The sequence below is a fragment of the Gorilla gorilla genome, chromosome 3, assembly GCF_029281585.2.
Source record: "Gorilla gorilla gorilla isolate KB3781 chromosome 3, NHGRI_mGorGor1-v2.1_pri, whole genome shotgun sequence".
NCBI lineage: Eukaryota > Metazoa > Chordata > Mammalia > Primates > Hominidae > Gorilla > Gorilla gorilla.
Genome location: NC_073227.2, coordinates 55885405 through 55909451, shown reverse-complemented (window position 1 = coordinate 55909451; position 24047 = coordinate 55885405). Strand labels below are relative to the sequence as shown.

Genomic DNA, 24047 nt, shown 5'->3' with positions numbered 1-24047 from the left:
CTCTTTCCCTCTCCTTGGGCCTTCCTATTCCCTGAGAGACAACAATATTGAAATTAGGCCAATTGATAACTCTACAATGGCTTTTGTAAATGTTCAAGTGAAAGGAAGAGTCATACATTTCTCATTTAAATCAAAAGCTAGAGATGATTAAGCTAGTGAGGAAGGCAAGTTGAAAGCTGAAATAGGCTGAAAGTTCTCTTGCATCAATTAGCATGTTGTGAATGCAAAGGAAGAGTTCCTGAAGGAAATTAAAATTGCTACTGCAGTGAATACAGGAATGTTAAGAAAGTGAAACAGCCTTATTGATGATAAGGAGGAAGATTTAGAGGTCTGCAAACAAGATCAAAGTAACTATAATATTACCTTAAACCAAACACTCCAAAGCAAGGCCCTAACTTCAATTCTGTGAAGGCTGAGAGAGGCGAGGAAGCTGCACAAGAAAAGTTTGAAACTAGCAGAGGTTGGTTCATGAAGTTTAAGGAAGGAAGCCCTCTTCATAATATAAAGATGCGAGGTGAAACAGCAAGTGTTGATGTAGAAGCTGTTGGGTTATCCAGATGATCTAGCTAAGGTAATTGATGAAGGTGGCTATATTGAACAAAAGATTTTCAACTGAGATGAAATAGCCTTCTACTGGAAGAAGATACAATATAGGACTTTGACAGTTAAAGCTTCAAACCGTCAAAGAATAGGCTGACTTTCTTCTTAAGGGCTAATGTAGCTGATGACTTTAAATCGAAGCCAGTGCTCATTTACCATTTCAAAAATCCTAGGGATCTTATGAATTTTGCTAAATCTAGTCTGCCTATGCTCTGCAAATGGAACAACAAAGCCTAGATGACGGCACATCTATGGACAGCACATCTTTATGGCATGGTTATAAGCCCACTCTTGAGACTGACTGATCAGGAAATATTCCTTTCAAAATATTACTGCTCATTGACAATGCACGTGGTCACCCAAGAGCTCTGATTGAGGTGTACAAAGAGATGAATGTTTTTATGCCGTGTCTGCCAACACAGTATCCATTCTGCAGCCCATGGATCAAGGAATAATTTTGACTTTCAAGTTCTATTTTTTAAGAAATACATTTCCTAAGGCTATAGCTGCCATAGATAGTGATTCCTCTGATGAATCTTGGCAATGTAAATTGAAAACCTTCTGGAAAGGATTCCTCATTTTAGATGCCATTCAGAACATTCATTATAACGAGAGTAGGTCAAAATATCAACATTAACTGGAGTTCATAAGAAGTTGATCCCAGCCCTCATGGGTGACTTCGAGTGTTCAAGACTTCAGTAGAGGCCTAGACTTGAGACTTTAAAGTTGTATGTGTCATTCTGGTTTTGACCACAGTACCAAGTCCACAAGTTAGCTTACTAGATAATCTAGTTTTTTTGGCTTTACTGAGACAAGAGTTGCAGATGTTATGGTTGTAATGAAATGTAAGTGGTTTTATTATGTGATTTTTTTTTTCTTTTTTTTTTTACTATTCAATACAGTTTTCTGAATTTAATAACAAATTTATATGAAGTCCTTTTTGGAACAAAGTAAGATATAAGCAAATGTTTCAGGAAATTCAAATTGGTTTTTGGTAAAGTTTGTTATACAAATTTAGTGTTAAAATTTTTGTTCATTATGTTTTAATAATTGTAGAAGTTGCAATGTGAGGAAAAAATATTAACAAAAATCAATTTTAATAGCATTTCTTTTATTCTTCCAGGAAGTGGAAAAGCATTGTCGCTGTGGAAAGCATACAAAACGAATGCCTTGTCATAAACCTTATCTGTGTGAAACTAAGTGTGTTAAGATGCGTGACTGTCAGAAGCATCAATGTAGAAGAAAGGTTTGTGTATTAACCTTGGAAACCTCTGATTTAAAGACTATATTGAATTTCTCCATTTTGGGCCCAAATAAGTGCTGTCTTGAATTGTTTCTCAAATGTTCAGGCATATGCTTTGCTTTAATATATTAATAAATATTCTAGATTAAGCTTAATCTAGGTAATTTTTGTACTAGTGGGAATTGTACCAATTTTTTCAAATGAGAATAGTTTCTTGTCCTGTGCATTGTCCTCTCAGCTTGATATTTCTGATCACTGACTATTTCTGATCACTGAAATGTATGATTTTCATACATTTTATATTTGTGTATTTTATAAACCCCAAATACATTGTCTTTACTTTTGCTTTAAATAATCAGTTATCTTTTAAAGAGCTTGAAAAAATAAGAAAAAGTAATTTTTGATATTTATCATCATACTTACTTAGGTGCTTTTCATCTTTTTGTATAGATTCACATTTCCATCACGTTTCATTTTTTTTTTTTCTATTCTGAAGGATTTCCTTTAACATTTCTAGTAGTGCTGGCCATGAATTCTTTCAGCTTTGTATGTCTGAATATACCTTGCTTTAGTCTTTGTGAAAAATATTTTTACTTTAGAGTTCTAGTTTGGCAGTTTTTAACCCCCATACTTAAAAGGTATTGCTCTACTATCTTTTAGCTTGCATTTTTTCCAATAAGTAGTATGCTGTGATTGTTGTATCTGTTGCTCTGTACTGATTGTTTCTCTTTTTTTCTGGCTGGTTATTAAGATCTTTCTCTTTATCACCAGTTTACAGCAGTTTGTTTCTGGTGTTCCTTGGTATGGTGTTCTTTATGTTTCTTAACCTAGTTTTCATCGAGCTGCTTAGATCTGTAGGTTTATAGTTTTTATTATATTTGTGAAATTTTTGTTTTTTATTTCTTCAGATTTTTTTTTCTGTTTTCCCCTACCCGTCACCTTCTGAGACTTTGAGGACATGTATGTTATATGCTGCTTGAATTTCTAAGTTCACTGATACTATATTTATTTTTCAGTCTGTTTCTGTTTTAGTTTATATAGTTTTGTCTTCAACATTGCTAATTTTCTTCTGCATTGTCTAATCTGCTTTGTATCCCATCCTGTGTTTTTCATCTGAGAAGTTGTGTATTTTCATCTCTAGAAGTTGGATTTGGGTCTTTTTTATATCTTCCGTGTTTCTCCTTAGCATGTTCATGCTTCCTCTATCTACTTGAATGTGAGATAGGCTATATTTGTAATGTCTGTTTTAATATCCCTGTGTACTAATTCTGTCATCTCTCATTTCTGAGTCTGTTTCTGTTTATTGACTTTTCTGCTTTTTTGGGGTTATGTTTTCCTGCTTCTTTGTCTGCTAGATGATTTTTGATTGTTTCTAGACATGAACTTTACATTTTTGGGTGCTGGTTCTTTTTGTTTGTTTATTTGTATTTCTTTAAATATTTTTAAGCCTTATTCTGGGGCAAAGTTAAGTTACTCACAAACTGTTTGTTCTTTCAGAGGCTTGATATTTTTAAGTGTGACCAGAACACTCTTTTGTTTAGGGCTAATTTGGCCCCATTACTGAGGCAGTAAGTCTTCTAAGTACTCTACTTGATGCCCAGGTATTAGAAGGTCCTTCTATTCTGGCTGTAAGGAACACAGACTTTTTCCCAGCCTTGTGTGATCTCTTGAAATTATTCTGCCTTCTCCTTCCAGTGGTTCTTTCTCAGCTTTTGGATTGTTTCCTCTCACACACATACAGACCAGTACTCAGCCAAAGACCCAAGAAGTTCTTTCTGGAGTTCTTCAGAGCTTTTTCTGTACTGCTGCCTTCTCTGCACAAATTCTAGCCTCACTGGCCTCTCTGAACTACGAATTTTGCCTACTCAACTTTATGAGACAGCCAGATTCTGCTTATGATCTTCCTCCTTGTGCTATAGCCAGAAGTCTTCATGTGTAAGCTGATAGCATTGCAAGACTTACCTAGTTTGTTTCCCTTCTGTTAGGGACTGCCATCTGTGCTGCCTCATTATCTAATACCTGAAAACTGTAGCTTCATATCTTTTATGTGGTTTTCTAGTGGTTTGAGACAGGAGTGTAAATCTGGTTGTTGTTACTCCATCATAACTCAAAACAGAAGTGTCTATTGGCTTATTCAAGTGATGGACCACATAATCTTTTCCCCCACTGGCAAAGTGATAGGATAGGCACATAGTATTACTCAATAAACACTTGTCTAATTGAATAAACTATATTGCCTCTTTTTTTTTTTTGAGATGGAGTTTTGCTCTGTCGTCCAGACTGGAGTGCAGTGGTGTGATCTCGGCTCACTGCAACCTCCGCCTCCCATGTTCAAGCAATTCTCCTGCCTCAGGCTCCGCGAGTAGCTGGGACTACAGGCACGCACTACCATGCCTGGCTAATTTTTGAGAATAAACTATATTGACTTAATTGCTTTTTAATAATGTACATTTTGTTTTTAGCTATTTTTATATAATGAAACTTACTCTTATATACAATCCTGAGTTTCTTTAAGACAATTGTAGTCTGTATTTCCTTTCCAAAGTTAGGTAAGTAAGAAGTTAAGGAAAGAGTTAAGATGGCAATATAGACTTGAAGTAGTTGACTGGTGTCCATGATTGAAAAATTAGGACAGGTCATAGATAGCTATATTTCTCACAGACACGGAAGTGTCTGTGAAACCAGGGAAGTGACAAAGAAAGCTGGATGCAAGTAGCCTATCTCTGCTTCTCTTCTTTAATCTCTTAATCTATGGTTTGAAAATAACTGCCAAACGAAGCCAGGAGCAGTGGCTTATGTCTATAATCCAAGTACTTTGGGAGGCCAAGGCAGGCAGATCGCTTGAGCTCAGGAGTTTGAGAGCAGCCTGGGCAACATGGCAAAACTCCATCTCTACCAAAAATACACAAACTACTGAGGTGTGGTGGGGAGAGCATGTAGAACTAGGTACTCAGGAGACTGAGGTGTGAGGATGGCTTAAGCCTGGGAGGTGGAGGTTGCAGTCAATCAAGACTGTGCCATTACACTCTAACCTGGGCAACAGAGCCAGACTCTGTCTCAAGAAAAAAAAGAAAAAGAAAATAAATAACTGCCAAATGAATCTATACCTTGAATTTGATTTTAATTAAATTTTTTTAAAAACCAGACTAATTGTTTTCCTGAATTGACATTCCTTTGGTTAATGTTGTTAGTCTCTGCATAGATAAAGGAATGAAATTATCTGATGGAAATGTTTTGAATCATAGAATAATTAACTGAAAGTCAGGAAAATTTAGCTTGATTTGTTAAATTAGGTCATCATAAGTTCTTAGTGAAGTATGTTTACTTACCAGAAGAATGTTGATATTCTTGAATACTTCTTTTAGTGAAAAGTGTATCTTTTGCTTTCCATAAGTTCTGTAACTAGTAATGACATGCCTATTATTCATGGGTTTTTGAATTACCTGTTCTTTATATATTGCTTTCTCTTCAGTGTTGCCCTGGAAACTGTCCACCTTGTGATCAAAACTGTGGACGGACTTTAGGATGTAGAAACCATAAGTGTCCATCTGTCTGTCACAGAGGTAAACTTTAATAATAGCTATGATTTTATGTTTGTAGTGATGTAGTGGTTTTTTTTCATTGTCAATATTCAATATAATGTATTGAAATAGTGTTTTATAGTCATTATCTCACTTGACTCTCTTAACCTGGAGAAGAAGGTAAGGCAGTTTGCCAGTGTCTCTATTTTATAGGCAAAGAGGTTGAAGCTTAAGAGGGTTCAGTAACTTACTCAGGGAAATGTCTAGTACATTTGAACCCAGGATTTCTGTATATAAAAGTATTGTCCTTTCTATAACACCATATTGTTTTCCCACTTCCTGACTTTCCCCACATAATTTTTTAATCAATGAAGGTGTTCATAGCGTTTTGAACACCTTATTTATTCTGAATTTTATATACTTATTTGTAGTTAAATCTAGTAAAGGATTAGATATGGCTGAAACTGGTGATTTTTAAACATTTTGATGTCATGACCCCTTTACACTCCTTTGGTCCCCAAAGGGCTTTTGTTAATGTGAGTTTTATTCATTGACATTTATTGTATTTGAAATTAAAATAAAATGTAATAATATTTATTATTTTTTTAAAATAGCAGTAATAAACCCATTATATCTTAATACAAATAATATGTTTTATGAAAAATAACTATTTTCTGAAAAAAGTAGAAAATTTTACATTTTTACAAATGTCTTTAATGTCTAGCTTAACAGAAAATAGCTGGATTCACATATATGCTTCTGTATTCAGTCTGCTATGGATATCACTTTTCACTAGCTTCTGGAAAACTTATGCATGTGAGACCTTGCAGACCTCCTGAAAGGGTCTCAAGAACCACTAGGGTTCCTGGACTATACTTTGAGAATTATGTTATAAGTTATTACTAGACATTAAAAACTGAGTTAACTTCACTCATTTGGATTATGTTGATATGAACTGGAATCTACTGAGATATGGTATACAGTATTGGAAAGATCGTGGACTTAGAGTAAGAAATCCTGGATTTAAGCCTAGACTCTGCCATTTAGTAGTTTAATACCTAGAACAAACTACTGAACTGTTTCTCAGTTGATCTCCCTATCCTTTCAGAAATCCTGCAGCGTATAGGGAACTACTACTATTTTATATGTGGAACAGGCCGGGAGACTATTGGCCCAAGGTTAATAGAACTAGTCACAGAGTCAGGATGTGAACCCAGTGTTTATGTTATTTCCATTATACTACATTCCTTCCCCATTAGGAAAAGTGTCAGATTCTATTTACCCTGTAGACATTTCCTGTAGGTGTTCTTTGATTTGTCAGTGAAGTTTAGAAATAGTTTTTCAGGTATGCTCTCACCAACACTAGAAAGATTTTATTTTCTTTTATAGTCATTACATCACTGACCCATTGAGTTTTTGCAGATTTTTGCAAACTACATCTCTGTGATATAACTGGTTTAACAGTAGTAAATCTAATATTATGTAATTTACCACATTAAAAGACCAAAGGAGGAATGAGATCATCTTGATAAATGTCTAACATCTATATAAGATAAAAATTTAATTGGAAATAGACATATCCTTAACCTGATAAAGAGTATCTGCAAAAAGTTTAGAGCAAATATCATACTTACTGGAGAAGTGTTGGAAGCATTTCCCTGTCTCACATTTTTGTGAAGCAAAGCCCCTAAATATTTCAGTATTTGTCTCTAAAAGATGGATTCTTAACCTAACTGTAGTTAACATATTTCTTCATATCAGCAAATATCTGGTTTTCAAATTTCTTGTTGTCTCATAAGTAACTTCATTTTTTACATCAGTTTATAGACTCAAAAACCTAATAAAATTGACATGTTGTAATTGGTTTTGTCTCTAAAGTCTTTTAGTTTATAATTTCCATCCTCTATCTCCTTTTTTCCCCTTATGACTTATTTGTTGAAGAAACTAGGTTGCATTATTTAGTTTCTCAGAGTCTGGGTTTTGCAGATTGCATCTCTGTGGTATTATTTAACATGTTCCTCTGTCCTCTATATTTTCGATAACCTGTTAATTGGATCTAGAGGTTTGATCGATTCAGGTTTTGATATTTTTTGGTAGAGTGGTGTTTTTTTGTTTTTGTTTTTATAGATTTCTATTAACCCTTAGAAAAGCTTATTAGTCACAACAAAATTTTCCCTGATGTAAAGTATGTGGAAGATGCTGTTGTGCAACTGTCAATATTTGTTTCATCTACAGTTATAAAAGAATGTGGAATCATAATTTCATACCATTTTTCCATCATTCTAGAATCCTTCATAATCAGAATTATACAGTAATTTATAGGGGGAATATACTAACTGCATGTTTGTGTTGTGGGTATATGAAAATTTGATTTATAGTTTTGTTTTGTTTTGTTCTTTGAGACGGAGTCTCTCTCTGTCACCAGGCTGGAGTGCAGTGGCGCAATCCCGGCTCACTGCAACCTCTGACTCCCCATTTCAGGTGATTCTCCTGCCTCAGCCTCCCGAGCAGCTGGGATCACAGGCATATGCCACCATGTCCAGCTAATTTTTGTATTTTTAGTAGAGCCAGGGTTTCACCATGTTGGCTAGGATGGTCTCGATCTCCTGACCTCGCGATCTGCCTGCCTCGGCCTCCCAAAGTGCTGGGATTACAGGCATGAGCCACAGCGCCCAGCCGATTTATAGTTTTTTTTTAAGTTCAGAATCATCTGTGTTTATAGTTTTAGAACTACCTGAATCATGCCTATTTTGGCTATTAACTGGTATTGGTCAGTATAGTTATAGTCTCCCTATGCTATTTTTTCATTTTGCAAGTATTATGGAAGCTCTTTTAATTATAATAAATTCTGTTGGTCAGTAGGGAGACTGTTTAGAGAAATTATCCCTTATTTTCAAGATTTAATTTAAAAAAATGTGATACTGTTGTTTAGAATAACAAAAAGGTTATGTTTGATAACAAAAAGGTTCCTCTGCTGAAGATGAACGAAAAATTGTCATTGTTAAGTATAGAAACTGATATAATATGCCGAATGAGAACCGACTTAAATATCACTATCAACTTTAAAAATACAACTTGTAGTCATTCTTTAGGTAAAATAAAAATAAAACTTGATATGTGGGTTAGGATAACTGGACTTGCATTAACATCAAGAATATATGTGTCAAAACACATTTGGTGTTTTGTATAATAAATGTTATGTTTGACCCTATGATGTTTTACCTCTAATTTTCTCTTTTTCTATGTTCATTATTTGAATTATAATTCTTAATTTTTGTTTTCGGGAACTATTTTGAACTTCTAGAGGCACTTAAGCCAGGATATTGTCCATCTTTAATCTTTTTTTTATCAGGTTAACTCCCGGTCCATGTTTTGCTTGGTCCTGACACCTAGGCAACAGTCTCTTTAAGATATTCATTTCTTTGTTGAAAACTCTTCTTCCTTTATTATTTCATTTCTGATAGAGTTCCTTACTGGGAAAACTAGAGTGGAAGAAAGCCCTTAAGATGATGACAGAACCTCTTGGAGCGAACTTTATAGCCTGCTTTAAAGATTTCTTTGATTTTGTTTTTTTGCCAACCCATAACAAAAGAGTGTAAAAAGCTGAAACCAAAATAACATTTTTTTTTTTATGTTTAGAAGAGATATATTTGGGATTATATCCTAAAATGGTGGCTTAGTACTTAGTCTTTCACAAAGTACAATTAATGGAAAATTGACTGTACTTGCTACTAACCAATATCAGGTCATGAGAAAGAAGTTATGGGAATTCATCTAAAAATTGTGTACTTGGATGGATGTATGAAAGTAGGCCAACGATATTATTGTTAATGTTAAATTTTCCAAAGACTTAAATCCATTTTTGCTTGTTTTAGTTTTGAATGAGTAATGTGTTAAATTTGTTATTTAGAACAGAAGTTTTAGCACATTTTAGAGAAATGTCTAAAACTTTATTGAGGTACCAGTGTACAGAGAAAAAAGTGTTATAAATCAGAGGCTGGGTGCAGTGGCTCACGCCTGTAATCCCAGCATTTGGGAAGCTGAGGTGGGAAGATTGCTTGAGTCCAGGAGTTTGAGACCAGCCTGGACGACATAGTGAGACCCCTCCATCTCTATAAATAATCAAAAATTAGCTGGGCATGGTGGTGTGTGTCTGTAGTCCCAGCTACTTGGAAGGCTGACGTGGGAGGATTGCTTGAGCCCAGAAAGTGGAGGCTGCACTGAGCTGTGATCATGCGACAGCACTCAGCTTGAGCTACAGGTTGAGACCCTGTTACAAAAAAAAAAAAGAGTAAAGTATTACAAATAAAAAGTATACAGCTTGTTGAATTTTTACAAACTGAACATAGCCAGGTAACCAAAACTTACATCATTAAACAGAACATGACCAGAATTTTCAACACCTTCCTTGCATCCTTCATAACTGTCACTCTGATTTTGAACAGTACATTTTTTTCTTGTTTACTTTATATAAATGGAATCATGCACTATGTACTCCTTGTGTCTGGCTCAATGTTTTGTGGTAAGATTCATTCATGTTGTTGTAGTTTCTTCATTCTTGTTGTAGAGTATCCCATTGTGTGAATATACTATATTTATGTATTTTACCATTGATAGGCATTTGGGTAGTTAAGGAAACTTTTTAATTGTCAGACTTTTTTTTCAGGCAGTTGCTATCCCTGCCCAGAAACTGTAGATGTGAAGTGTAATTGTGGCAATACAAAGGTGACAGTGCCCTGTGGCCGAGAACGTACCACGAGACCACCCAAGTGCAAGGAGCAATGCAGGTGAGTTTGAAGCTTTGCACAAGCTTCCATCTGATGTTGTACAAATTTAAATTCATATTGGCTTTTAATAATTTAATTTTGCTTTAGTGTTTTAAAATATTAATATTCACAGTATACTCATTCTATGTGGAATCAGAAGATATGTAAATAGATAATTGTCCTTTAGATGTAATTATTCAATGACTAAAAGTAATTTTTGAAAATTGTACTTTATGATTTAGTCGACCACCAACTTGTCATCATACAAGTCAAGAAAAACATCGCTGTCACTTTGGTTCTTGTCCACCGTGTCATCAACCTTGCCAAAAAGTTCTGGAGAAATGTGGTCACTTGTGTCCCGCTCCGTGTCATGATCAAGCATTAATAAAGCAGACTGGCAGGGTAAGGGAATAATACTATTAGAGAAATAGTGCATTGCTGTGGGTTGTACTTTCTTGCTTTTACTTAGTTTTTCAACGAGCAATGATTAAGCACTTATTGGGAAGCACTGTGCTTGGAGCAGGGTACAAGGTAATCAAGACTTGATTTTGTTTTAAGCAACTCACAGTATAGAAAAGGAGTGAAACCATTGTTTGCAAATACAGTGTGATAGTTACATTATGATCATGATACAGGTGAATTTGGCAGTCCTCCTTCATATATTGTGGTTTAGGGTTATAGATATCTCCTATAACCTTATTTTAAAGATTTGTTCACTTTTTAATATTTTATTTAATATTTATTTATTTTTAGTTATTTAATTTTTTTTTTTTTTGAGACGGAGTCTCACTCTGTTGCCCAGGCTGGAGTGCAGTGGTGTGATCTGGGTCACTGCAACCTCCACCTCCCGGGTTCAGTGATTCTCGTGCCTTAGCCTCCTGAGTAGCTGGGATTATAGGTGCCTGCTACCATGCCCAGCTAATTTTTGTATTTTTAGTAGAGATGGGGTTTCACCTTGTTGATCAGGCTGGTCTCGAACTACTGACCTCAAGTGATCTGCCCACCTCCGCCTCCCAAACTGCTGGGATTACAGGTGTGAGGCACCACGTCCAGCCCAGCCTCATGAACATTTATTGAGCCCTTACTAAATATCAAGCATTTTTTTAGGTGCTGAGGAACAACAGTCAGTAAAATAGTGGAGATTATATTCAATTGCTAGATGTTGGAGTTTCCAGTTGTTCTTCTCATTTCCTTATTGGAAGTAAAGGAGGCGACACTGCCTTTGTTCTACCATTTATAAACTGGATTCTGTCTCAGTTATTAATATCAAATGTCTGTGGAGAGGAACAATTTCATTTAATACAGATAAAATGAAATATTTCAGTAAGCACAATTTATTGATTATTTGAAAAAGTTTCAACCTGCTTGAGCAGAGGATACATGGAACTATTTTCTTAGATTCTTAAAATGGCCATATGATTTAATCCCTCTGACTTAAAATTCTTATGTATTTTATTTGTAGCACCAGCCTACAGGCCCTTGGGAACAGCCTTCTGAGCCAGCATTTATTCAGACTGCATTACCGTGTCCTCCATGTCAAGTTCCTATTCCTACGTAAGTATTAGAATTTCAATTAAAAAAAAAACCAAAAAACTTTTGACATAGCTTAAAGGGTATCTGAAGTCAATCTCCCTTTTTTCTTAGTTCAGTTCGTTATTATTTCAGGCGTAGCCTATCAACTAGTCTGTCTGTCTTAACCTTCATTCTTTTCTAACATGTTTGTCATACTTGCATATAAACCTACTATAGATATCTTTTTTTGAGTCTTTACCCCCAGTTGGAGTTTGATGCCCTTCTTAGCTTTCCATAGCAAGTGCATGCAATTACAAAAACAAATCCAAGGAACATCATTTGTTAGTTTTCCCGATGATTCCCATACTGGATTGTAAGCTCCCTGAAGACAGAAGAAAGCCAGGTTTTAGATAAGGCAAACTTGGGGAATATTTGAAGGAAGCCTTGGAAATGAGAGGAAGTAGTTTCCTGGATGGGCCAGTGAATGACTGGGACTGAGCTCTAAGGAGCTGAATCTACAGTAATACGGAATCCTGGAATTTTTTATACTTCCAGCAGAGGTTATGGAGTATAGGGAAAAAAGTGCAGAATGCTGAGAAGCAACATAAAGTTAGAAAAGGGCCTGTTGTCTACAACTGAGGTGCCAAATTAAACATTGGTATTTCTGGTGTATTGGTCTTTTAAAGAGAGGATTGTTTTTGATTTTTAATTCTAAAAGCTTTCATTTCCACAACATTCCTCCCAGTTGAAATAGCATGTATATTTTTGTGTATTGGTCACACAGTCAAGTTGGGAGGCAAAGTGTTGTTAGGAGATATATGCACAAATGGGGTAATTTTAGTCTGTAGATTTAATGGAGGTGGGCTGTGTAGTTAGCAGAGAGGTTTTTCATGTAGGTATTCAGTTATTTGAGACTATTCTTTTACTGAGGACTTAAGTTATAATCATGAGGAACCAAGTTGTTGCTAATATCTCTAAGTTAGAATTATTAGTGGCCTAAAATTTTTCCTTGAGAGAAACAGAAGAAACATTGATATTATAATTCATAGGCACGAAAATCTTGTCATAATTACCTAAGTAATTAGGTCATAAGTACCTAATTACCATTGAGTTCCTTAGTCTGTTTTTTTTTGTTTTTTTTTTTTTTTTTTGAGACGGAGTCTCCATCACCCAGGCTAGAGTGCAGTGGTTCAATGTCGGCTCACTGCAACCTTCTCTTTCCAGGTTCAAGATGTAGCACAGCATTTGACAGAATCTGACACACTTTCTTGATAAAAACACTCAAAAAACGTGGAAGAAAAGATAATTTTCTTAACCTGATAAAGGGCATCTGTGAAAAGCCCACACAGTTCACATAATACATCGTGGTGAAAGATTAAAAGTTTTCTCCCTAATAACAGGAACAAGACTAGGATGCCTGCTCCTGCCACTTCTTTCAAGATTGTACTAGAATTTTTAGCCAGAACAATTAGGCTAGAAAAAGAAATTAAAAATGTCTTTTTACTTGGAGCAAAGAACTATTTGTATTTTCAGATGACATGATCTTGTGTGTGAAAAGTCTTAAGGAGTCCTCAAAAATGCTATTAGAGTTACTTAATGAGTTCATTACTGTTGTAGAAAACATCACTATACAAAGCCAGTGGAATTTCTGTACGCTGGAAACAATCTGAAAATGAAATTAAGAAAACAATTCCACTTATATAGTCTGAGGAGAACATTTTGTTTAAGAAATTCAATAAAAGAATATAAGATTTGTACAGTAGAAACTACAAAATCTAAATGAAAACCTAAAGAAAAAGTGCATTAACATTTATCCCTCACATAATTAGACTGGAAGTAGAGCAGCTCTATAGTTGTTTAATTTGGTTCATTCAGTCACACATCATCAAGAGCTCAGATTGTCTTTCCATTTTGTTATCCTCAGCGTGTCATCTTTGACCTCAGGCTGTTTGCCTTTCTGTTAACTTCTCAACCCAGACATGAAAGTTTCCAAAGGGAGAAATGGAAATGTGTATGCCTTCTGTGTGTCATCATCATCGCCTTTTCCTTTTCTTCTTTTCTTTTTTTAAAGGGCAAGGAAACTTCTCCGAAGCTCCACAGGAGAACTCTTTTGACATTTCATTAGACCATTTTTAAGCCAGTCCCTGGAAAGGGAAATGATGTGTTTATTTTCTTAAATAGGCTTTATTTTTTAAGAATGTGTTCACATTTACAGAGAAAATTGCACAGAAAGTATAGAGAGTTCCTATGTGTGCCCCCATACCACAGTTTTCTCTATTACCAACTTTCATTAGTGATACAATTTTTATAGTTGAGGAACCAATATTGGTACTTTATTATTAGCTAAAGTCCATAGATTACATTAGGATTTACTTTCTGTGTTGTATGGTTCTGTGGGTTTTAACAAATGCGTAGTGTCATGTATTTACTATTATAGTTTCATACAGAATAGTTTCACTGCCCTAAAAATGCCCTGTGCTATACCTGTTCAACCTTCTTTTCCCCTCCCCGTCTCAAACTCCTAGCAACCATGTATCTTTTTACTATCTCTCTAGTTTTGCCTTTTCCAGAATGTCAATAGTTGGACTTTTACAGTGTATAGCATTTTCAGACTGGCTTCTTCACTTAGCAGTATGGTTTTATGGTTCCTCTGTGTCTTCTCATGGATTGGTAGCTCATTTATTTTTATCATTGAATAATAATACATTGCATAAAGGTACCATGGTTTGTTTATCCATTTACCATAGAAGAACATTTTGGTTGCTTCCAAGTTTGGCAATTAAGAATAAAGCTGCTATAAACATTTATGTGCAGATTTTTGTGTAGACATAAGTTTTCAGCTCATTTGGGTAAATACTTAGGAGTGTAATTGCTGGATCACATGGTAAGACTTTGTTTAGCTTTGTAAGAAGCTGTCAAACAGTTTACTAAAGTGTCTGAATCATTTTGCATTCTCACAACAGTGAGTGAGAATTGTTGTTGGTCTTTATTCTCACCAACATGTGGTATTGTCAGTGTTTTGGATTTTAGCCATTCTATTTTTAATTGATACATAATAATTATACATATTTATAGGAAATGTAATGCTGTTTCAGTACATACAGTGTGATATACAGTGATCAGATCAGGGCAATTAGCGTATCTATTATCTCAGACATCATTTCTTTGTTTTGGGAACATTCAGTATCCTCTTTTCTAGCTATTTGAAAATATATATTATTGTTAACTATCGTTATCTGTAACTATAGTTATAGATATCTAGATCTATAGATATCCATTGTTATAGGTAACTATCGGTATCTATAGTTAACAATAGATAACAATAGTTTTATAGCACTGTAGGATAACTATAAAACACCAGAACTTGTTCTTCCTATCCAACTGTAATTTTGTTTTTTAACAAATCTCTCTTATCCCCTCCTCCCTCTACCTTTTCCATCCTGTAACTATTCTGCTTTTTATTTCTATAAGATCAACTTTTTAGCTTCTACATGTGAGAACATGCAGTGTTTAATTTAACATGCAGTGTTTAATTTCCTGTTCCTTTTTGCCCTTTTTTTTTTTTTTAACTCATTAATTAGGTTTACTGTTTACTATGGGCACAGTTTGTGGCACCCCAAAAGAATCCAATAGTAACATCAAAGATCGCTGATTACAGATCACAATAACAGATATAATAAAAAAGAAAAACTTTGAAATAATGCAAGAATTATATGAAAATTGTCATAGAGACATGAAGTGAGCACATGCTATAGGAAATATGGCACTGATACATGTGTTCCACATAGAGTTTCCACAAATTCTTTTTTTTTCATTTTTTTTCATTTTTATATTGTGTTATTTGCTTTCTTATTGAGTATATTTTGAAGACAAGTCCTTTACCAGCTGTGCATTTTCCAAGTATTTTCTGCCAGTCTGTGGCTTATCTTTTTAACCTTTTTTTTTTTGAGACCAGATCTCAGTTCTGTCACCCAGGCTTTTCATGGAGAAGGAGTGCAGTTGCTTCATCACAGCCCACTGCAGCCTGGACCTCCTGGGCTCAAATGATCCTTCAACCTCAGCCCTACCCCCATCCCCCTAGTAGCTGGGACTGTAGGCGTGCACTATCATGTTCAGCTAATTTTTTTTAATTTTAATTTTTTGTAGAGACAGGGATTCATTATGTTGCTCAGGCTGGTCTTGAAACTCCTGTGCTCAGGTGATCCTCCTGTCTCAGCCTCCTAAAGTGTTGGGATTACAGGTGTGAGCCACTGCACCCAGCCTTTGTGGCTTTTCATTCTCTAAATGTTCTTTGCAGAGCTGTAATTTTTAGTATAATGACGTCTATCATCCATTTTTATTTCATGGATTGTGCTTTTGGTGTTGTATCTAAAAGTCATAATTAAACCCAAATTACCCAGATTGTCTGTGTTTTATAGTTTTGCATTTTACATTTAGAGCTGTGATTCATTTTGAGTTAACTGTTGTGAAAGGCTTAGGGTCTGCCTAGGTTTTTTTTGCAAGCAGGTGTCTATTTGTTCCAGCATGAATCATTTATTGAAAAGAATGTCCTTTCTTCATTCAATTGCCTTTGCTCTTTTGCCAAAGATCAGTAGACTATGATTTGTCTGGTTCCATTTCTGGTCTCTCTGTTCTCTTCCATTCATTTATTTGCCTATTCTTTAATCAGTACCATTCTGTCTTGATCACTGTAGCTTTATAGTAATTCTTGAAGTTGGGTGGTGTCAGTCTTTGGACTTTGCTTTCTTTGGTATTGTGGTGGCTGTTCTGGGTCTGTTATCTTTCTATATAGACTTTAGAATCAGTTTGTTGATATATACAAAATAACTTGCTGGGATTTTGATTGGAATCATGTTGAATCTGGATCAAATTGGAAATAAACTACATCTTAATAATTTTGAGCCTTCATAACTGTGAACATGGAATATTGCTTCATTTATTTAAATCTTTGATTTCTTTCATCAGTATTTTGTAGTTGTCCCATAGAGATCTTGTATATATTTTGTTAAATTCATACCCAAGTATTTCATTTTTTGTGCTAATGTAGTGTTATGTTTTTAACTTCAAATTCTAATTGCTCATTGCTACTATATAGGAAATCAGTTGACCTTTGTATATTAACTTCGTGTCCTGTAACTTTACTATAATTGCTTATTCCATATGTATTTATTTTTTTAATGCTTGTATAGTTAGCATCTTTAGGTATTATTTTTGAATAATTTGTAATGTTTTCATTTTATTTTATTTTTTCCTTGTAGGGAATGTCTTGGGAAACATGAGGTAAGTTACAGGCACAATTTTTAAGTAAAGCTTATAATCTATACTGTTACATACTAGTATAACTTTACTAGAGTTGTTAGAAATAATAAAGTCAAAGTATTGTTATTTTACTGTTATAAAGAGTACAAGAGTTTATCTACTAATTTAAAAAAATATGTAGTGCCTTTATTTGAGAATTAGCCTGTGGATATGCATTCACTACAGAATCATATTGAATTTTTCTTTTAGGAGGAGAACATTTTGCTTCTTGGCATTCATTACTTTGGAATATTTTGATAGGTTACTTTGATTTTGATATTATTATTCGTGCAAACTTATACCTTTCTGAAACTTGTTCTCAAATGATAGCAGAGTAATTTTGGAAACATATAATATGTCCAGAAACGTTTGAGTAATATGTGCTGTGCTGATTTCCTTTATTTTTTAAGGTGAGTCCACTACCATGCCATGCTGTAGGACCCTACTCTTGTAAAAGAGTTTGTGGAAGAATCTTAGATTGTCAGAATCACACATGTATAAAAGAATGCCACAAAGTAACCAAAACTGATGGCTGCACTGGAAAAAACAAGGTAATGTTCTTAGATTGAATGTATATCTGCCCATAGTATTCTTGAAACGTTTTTTCAACAGTTATACCATAAATATTTTTCTGTTTTGCTTTAGCTTCCTGTCTCTTTTTTTGCCCTCATCCCTTTTCCTTCTTTTCCTTTCCTAAGACAGCTGGCCTTAAACAGCTTGGTGTGTATAGTTCTGTGTCTTTATTCCAACTCATAATAATGTGCCTTTTAATGTGGAACCCTTTACATACTGTGCCTGTGTTAATACATAGGATATGGTTTTATGATAAAAATACATAGGTTATGTATCTTCTTAGATAGTAAGTAAGAGTATCACCTCCATTTCTCTCTGTTCATATCTGAGTTTAGAGCATTTACTCTAAGTTAGTTTTCAAACCTGACACACAGGATGGATGATGTTCATAATTTTAATAAATTTAAATAAATTCCCAATCTTTTGTTAAAAGTAAAATAAATGGCATCACAGATGAGCAGTGTTTCTATGTGTATAATTAACTAATAGCATTTTACAAGTGTATGAGAACTCAGCTTTTCAAAGATCTCTGAAAATTGTCATCTTACAAGGAAAAGCAAATGTAGCTAGTGTTAAACTTTAGTTTTAAAATAATTTTTTTCTAGACTTCCGTTCTATAGGGAGTTGTAATACTAGTGTCTAAATGAGAAATAGGCCAGAAAATTTTAAGTGTCACTTTATTATTAACATTAAATTTACAACTATTTAAATTATTAATATGACTTATGTTATTGAAAATTTTAGTTGCATCGTTAGGTTTTTTTTTGTCTTTAATTTATAATACATGACAACATAGGTATTCTTCTTTTTCATGTGCAAACATGTGTAAATGTATTGCTTTTAATTTCTTCATTGATCCATGCCTTGACCCTCAAAAATGTACTCATGATAAAACAAAAAAGATACTAGAATTATAAAATCAAATGAACAAATAATGATACAAAATCATTTTAACTAGTTAGGGTGTAGCTGCTGTATGGCTTCCCTCTTCCAGATTTCCAGAATACGAAGTGAGTCAGAAAAAGCTTATTTTCAAAGCTGATATGACTATTAGAGATTTATTGTGGGTTATCCCCAAATTGCTTCCTGGGTTAAAGCTTCTGTTTTTCTTTTTAAATGAGAACTGCGTATGATATTTGACAGATGGACTTGCTGTATTTCTTAACTAAGATAGTCTTTCCTAGAAGACAGAACTTGATATTGGAAGTGATCCAGGAAGATAATTTAGTAAGTGTAGATTCAGTGATTTTTTTTTGTTTCTCCCATAGCTGGAAGGAGCTCATATTCTAAGTATACTCTTTGTTTTGCAGATAGGGAAACTGAAGCTCTGTGATTTGTCCATGATTCTGCAACAGGAGAGTAGCAAATCAGAAAGTACTGTGCCTGATCTTTTAACTCCCAGCCCAATGTGCTCTTCTACTCATGTTATTTAAATAGAAGATTTTTGTAGGTGTACCACATAGTTAGGAAGAGCAAATGAAATAAACTCTTTATGTTAACTTTGGTTCTTTTTGCATATTTTGTTACTCACTGCCTAATACTTGCTCAGTCTTTCCCATCTCAGAAAGTCATGTTACCATTTTTACCCAGTTGTGCAGATCAAAGACATAGGAATTATGCTTGATTTCTTTCTTGTCTTTGTTGTCCTTTTCCCACAGAAAATCCTGTTAGGTTTGTCATCAATAGATCCTGAATCTGACAGTTTCTCATAACCTGTACCACTACCACCCTCATCTAAGCCACCATTACCTTTGACTTAGATTTCTGCAGTAATTTCCTAACCAACATTTCTACTCACTTTGTTTTACTGCATCAGCCAGATTAATCTTTTAAAAAATTTAAATCAAGTATCATCTTCCTGCTCCATATCCTTTGGTAGTTTTCAGTCACTCTCAGACCAAAATTTAAATCCTTTTCAATGGCCTGTAAAGGCTCAGTAATGATCTAACTCCTGACTATCTTTCCCAACTTTCATCTGACTTCTCATCACTCTCTTGCTTACTCACTTCTGCCTCTGTTCATCCTGTTACTTGAACATTCCACATTTGTTTTTTCTTAGAGCCTTTGTACTTGTTCCTTTCCTCTGGAGCTCTCCTTTCTGGTTGTTCTCTCCCTCATTTAACTCAATTTCTATTCACATGTGATCTTTATCAGTCAGGCTTCCTTCTTGTTGCTGCCATCACTCTTTCTTATCCTGCTTTATCTTTCTTCAGAGTAGTTACGAAGACATTATATTCATGTTCTTTACCTCCTCACATAAATGTAAGTTCCAGGAGCCTATCTCATGTCTTCCCAGTGCCAAGAACAATGCCTGGCACATGTTTTTAAAAAATAATTTATAAAATAATATTTTTATAATTTGAAGCACTATTTCTTTTTAATCCTGTGTGTCAAAAAATAGCTTAGAATTTTATAATAACTGTTGTAATCATAGCTTCTCTTTGGAATGATAATAAAAATGTTTGACTTTTAAGATTTAGTATCCATGTCTATAGCTCTCTTATTTTACCTCAAGTATGACGTGAGAAAACAAACACTATCCTGAAATAAGTATTTTTAACCTTCTTTAGTAGATTGTAATGCTAGTTAATATTATTAAATCACTAGAGAAAAGGGAGGTGCCTTGTTAAGTTACATTGAGGTACATTTATTTGTAAAATGTAATTTAACTTTAATTCATTGATGTGCATTAAAATATAAACTACTGGTCATTCTTTTTTCATTGTGTATGTGTTTCTCTTTGGCAAGATGAGATAATTACCTCCAGACTGTTTACTGCTTTGGAATTTTTATTTATGTGTTAACAGTGTATTGATTTCTTTAGTTCAGTGTTGATTATTGTATAGAAACGAATGAACATTTTTACTCTGTATATTTTATTTCTGTCTTTGACGATTCTTTAGGAAGTAATTTACATTTTTAGTGGGATACTTTATATAGTCCATTTTAAGGTTCGTTTAAAAATGAGGCAGTTTGACTTAATGAGGCTCATAGGCAAAAAAATCTATATGAATAATAGTCATATTGACAATCTTGCTGTTCTTTAGTTTGACTATTTTTAAGATAAGTGAGAGCATGTACCATTTGATTAACTCTGTTTCTAAGAACTGCAGAAGTACTTTATTTTAATGGGATATATAAATTTTATAACTGTAACATATGGAAATGTTAGGCTTACCTTGTACTTAGGTGATTTATTTCCATGCTGTTTTTCAGGCTGGCCCAGAATGCCTTCATTGTGAGGAAGGGTGCTCCAAGTCACGGCCACTAGGTTGTCTTCACCCATGTATTTTGCGATGTCACCCTGGAGAATGTCCACCTTGTGTTCAGATGCTTAGAATAAAATGTCACTGTAAGATCACAAGCCTGTATGTGGAATGTAGGTAAGTAGACTGAAAAAAAAGTCTTATTTTATTACAATTAGTTGAATTGGTATCTTTTTATAATTAAGAACCCTTTATAGTGTACTTTGCTTAAACTCTAGATGCCTAGATTTTCCAGTAGAGACCTGGAAGGAAGACATGTAGAATACTACACTTTCTGGGTACTTCATCCTGAATTCAAACAGGGAAATTGTGCTTTTTTTCCATTTCGGGATTCTGTATAAGATTTTGTTATGAAAAAAATGGTTTCACTGCTTTTAAAAAAAATTTAAATACTCCTATACCTGATAGTTTGACTATGTCAAATTAGAATTTTTTTCAATCAAAATTTGACTTGTACATACAGGCACACCTTGTTTTATTGGACTTCACTTTATTGTACTTGGCAGATACTGAGTTTTTTACAAATTGGAGTTATTTGTCAACCTGCATTGAGCAAGTCTATTGATGCCATTTTTCCAACAGCATATGTTCATTTTGTGTCTCTGTCACATTTCGATAATTCTCACAATATTCAAGCTTTTTCATTTCATATCTGTTATGATAACCTGTGATCAGTGATCTTTGATGTTTCCATTGTAATTGTTTTGGGGTGCCATGAACTGCACTTCTGTGAGACAGTGAATCATTGATAAATATTGTGTGTGATTGAACTGCATCACTAGCAGTTCCCCTATCTCTCTACCTCTTCTTGCGCCTACTTATTCCAAGAAACAACAGTATTGAAATTAGGCCAATTAATAACTCTACAGTGGCCTCTAAGTGTTCAAGTGAAAGGAAGAGTTACATGTCTGAGTTTAAATCAAAAGCTAGAAATGATTAAGCTTAGTTGAGTCATGTCAAAAGCTGAGATAGGCTAAAAGTTAGGTCTCTTGCACCAAACAGTTAGCCATGTTGTGAATGCAAAGGAAAAATTCTTAAAGGAACTTAAAGTTCATTCCAGTGAACACAGAATGATAAGAAAGCAAAGCAGCCTTATTGCTGATATGGAGAAAGTTTTAGTGGTTTGGATAGAAGATCAAAGCAGCCACAACATTTAGAGATGTTCCTAACTCTCTTCAATTCTGTGAAGACTGACAGAGATGAAGAAGCTGCAGAAGAAAAATTTGAAGGCAGCATAGGTTGGTTCATAAGGTTTAGGGAAGAAGCCATCTCCATAACATAAAAGTGGAAGGTGAAGCAGCAAGTGCTGATGCAGAAGCTGCAGCAAGTTATCTAAGAAGGTTTAGATAAGATCATTGATGAAGGTGGCTACACAAAACAACAGATTTCCAATGTAGACAAAACAGCCTTCTGTTGAAAGAAAATGCTATCTAGGACTTTCATAGTTAGAGAGAAGTCAGTGCCTGGCTTTAAAGTGTCAAAGGACAGGCAAACTCTCTTGTTAGGGCCCTAATGCAGCTGGTGACTTTAAATTGAAGCCAGTACTCATTTACCATTCTCACAATTATGCTAAATCTAGTCTGTGCTCTAAGAATGTAACAACAAAGCCTGGATGACAGTATATCTGTTTACAGCATGGTTTACTGAATATTTTAAGCCCACTGTTGAGACCTACTGATCAGAAAGATTCCTTTAAAAATATTACTGCTCATTGACAATGTACCTGGTTACCCAAGAGCTATAATGGAGATATACAAGGAGATGAATGTTGTGTTTGTGCCTGCTAACACAACATCCATTCTGCAGTCCATGGTTCAAGGAGTAATTTCAACTTTCAGGTCTAATTTTTTGAGAAATACATGCCAGATGTAGGTGGTGATTTCTCTGATAGATCTGGGTAAATTGAAAACGTTCTGGAAAGGAGTCAGTCACCATTCTAGATGTCATTAAGAACATTCATGTCAACAGGAACAGGAGTTTGGAAGAAGTTGATTCCAGCCCTAATAGATGACTTTGAGGGGTTCAAGACTTCAGTGCAGAAAGTAACTGCAGATGTGGTGGAAATAGCAAGAGGACTATAATTAAAAGTGGAGCCTGTAGATGGGACTGAATTGTTGCAATCTCATGATAAAACTTGAGCAGATGAGAAGTTGCTTCTAACGGATGAACAAAGAAAGTGGAATCTATTCCTGGTGAGGATACTGTGAACATTGCTGAAATGACAGCAAAGGATTAGGATTTAGAATATTACCCAAACTTAGTTGATAAAGCAGCAGCAGGTTTGGTAGGAATTTTGAAAGAAGTTCTACTGTGGGTAAAATGCTATGAAACACAGCATCACATGCTACAGAGAAATCTTCCTGAAAGGAAGAGTCAATTGATGCAGCAAACTCTATTGTCTTATTTTTTTTAATTGCCATAGCCACCTCAATCTTCAGCAACCACCACCCTGATCAGTCAGCAGCCATAAACATCTAGGCAAGATGCTCCATCTGCGAAAACATTAAGACTGACTGAAGGCTCAGATGAGTGTTAGCAGGTTTTAGTAATAGAGTATTGTTAAGGTATACACATTGTTTTTTATGATGTAATGCTATTGCATACTTAGTATATTGCAGTATTGTGTAAACATAACTTTTATATGCACTGGGAAGCCAAAAAATGTGTGTGACTTGCTTTAGTATGATATTCGCTATATTAAGGTGGTCTGGAACTGAACCTGCAATATCTCTGAGCTATGCCAGTAGTTGACTTAGGCATAATTTTTTTTTTCTTTTTTTTTTTTTGAGACGGAGTCTCGCTCTGTTGCCCAGGCTGGAGTGCAGTGGCACGATCTTGGCTCACTGCAATCTCCGCCTCCTGGGTTCAAGCAATTCTCCTGCCTTGGCCTCCTGAGTAGCTGGGATTACAGGCACGTGCCACCACACCCATCTAATTTTTGTATTTTTAGTAGAGATGGGGTTTCACCTTGTTGGTCAGGCTGGTCTCAAACTCCTGACCTCGTGATCCACCCACCTTGGCTTCCCAAAGCATTGGGATTACAGGCGTGAGCCATCATGCCCAGCCTACTTAGGCATAATTTTTAAGTTACAGATTTAAAAGGTAGGCCTTTATTACAAGCGTTGCTGTTAGAGCACCTATCACACTAGGATATGACCAAACCAGTATGTTTTCTTCATTTAAAAAAATGCCAGTTTTTGCTTATGGATTATTTAGATAGAAGAAAAAAATTTCCCTTTTATTTAATAATGATATAATTTACCACTTA

General features: G+C 34.8%; 1 protein-coding gene and 1 long non-coding RNA gene across 6 annotated transcripts in view; one reads left to right on the top strand and one right to left on the bottom strand.

The window, feature by feature from the left end:
- Positions 1-24047, bottom strand: part of LOC134758318 (uncharacterized) — a 66004-nt gene that overhangs the window by 823 nt on the left and 41134 nt on the right. The window contains exon 2 of the long non-coding RNA XR_010133376.1: positions 20692-20846. This is a non-coding gene — a long non-coding RNA (uncharacterized lncRNA). The remainder of the gene's footprint in view (positions 1-20691; positions 20847-24047) is intronic.
- The window catches only part of NFXL1 (nuclear transcription factor, X-box binding like 1), a 68013-nt gene that overhangs the window by 18628 nt on the left and 25338 nt on the right, over positions 1-24047 (top strand). For all 5 annotated transcript variants that reach the window (XM_019025860.4, XM_055385568.2, XM_055385564.2 and 2 more), the window contains 8 exons: positions 1724-1846; positions 5316-5406; positions 10031-10151; positions 10373-10532; positions 11593-11684; positions 16901-16922; positions 17351-17491; positions 20730-20896. In XM_019025860.4, coding sequence (XP_018881405.2) covers positions 1724-1846; positions 5316-5406; positions 10031-10151; positions 10373-10532; positions 11593-11684; positions 16901-16922; positions 17351-17491; positions 20730-20896 — 917 coding nt within the window. The remainder of the gene's footprint in view (positions 1-1723; positions 1847-5315; positions 5407-10030; positions 10152-10372; positions 10533-11592; positions 11685-16900; positions 16923-17350; positions 17492-20729; positions 20897-24047) is intronic.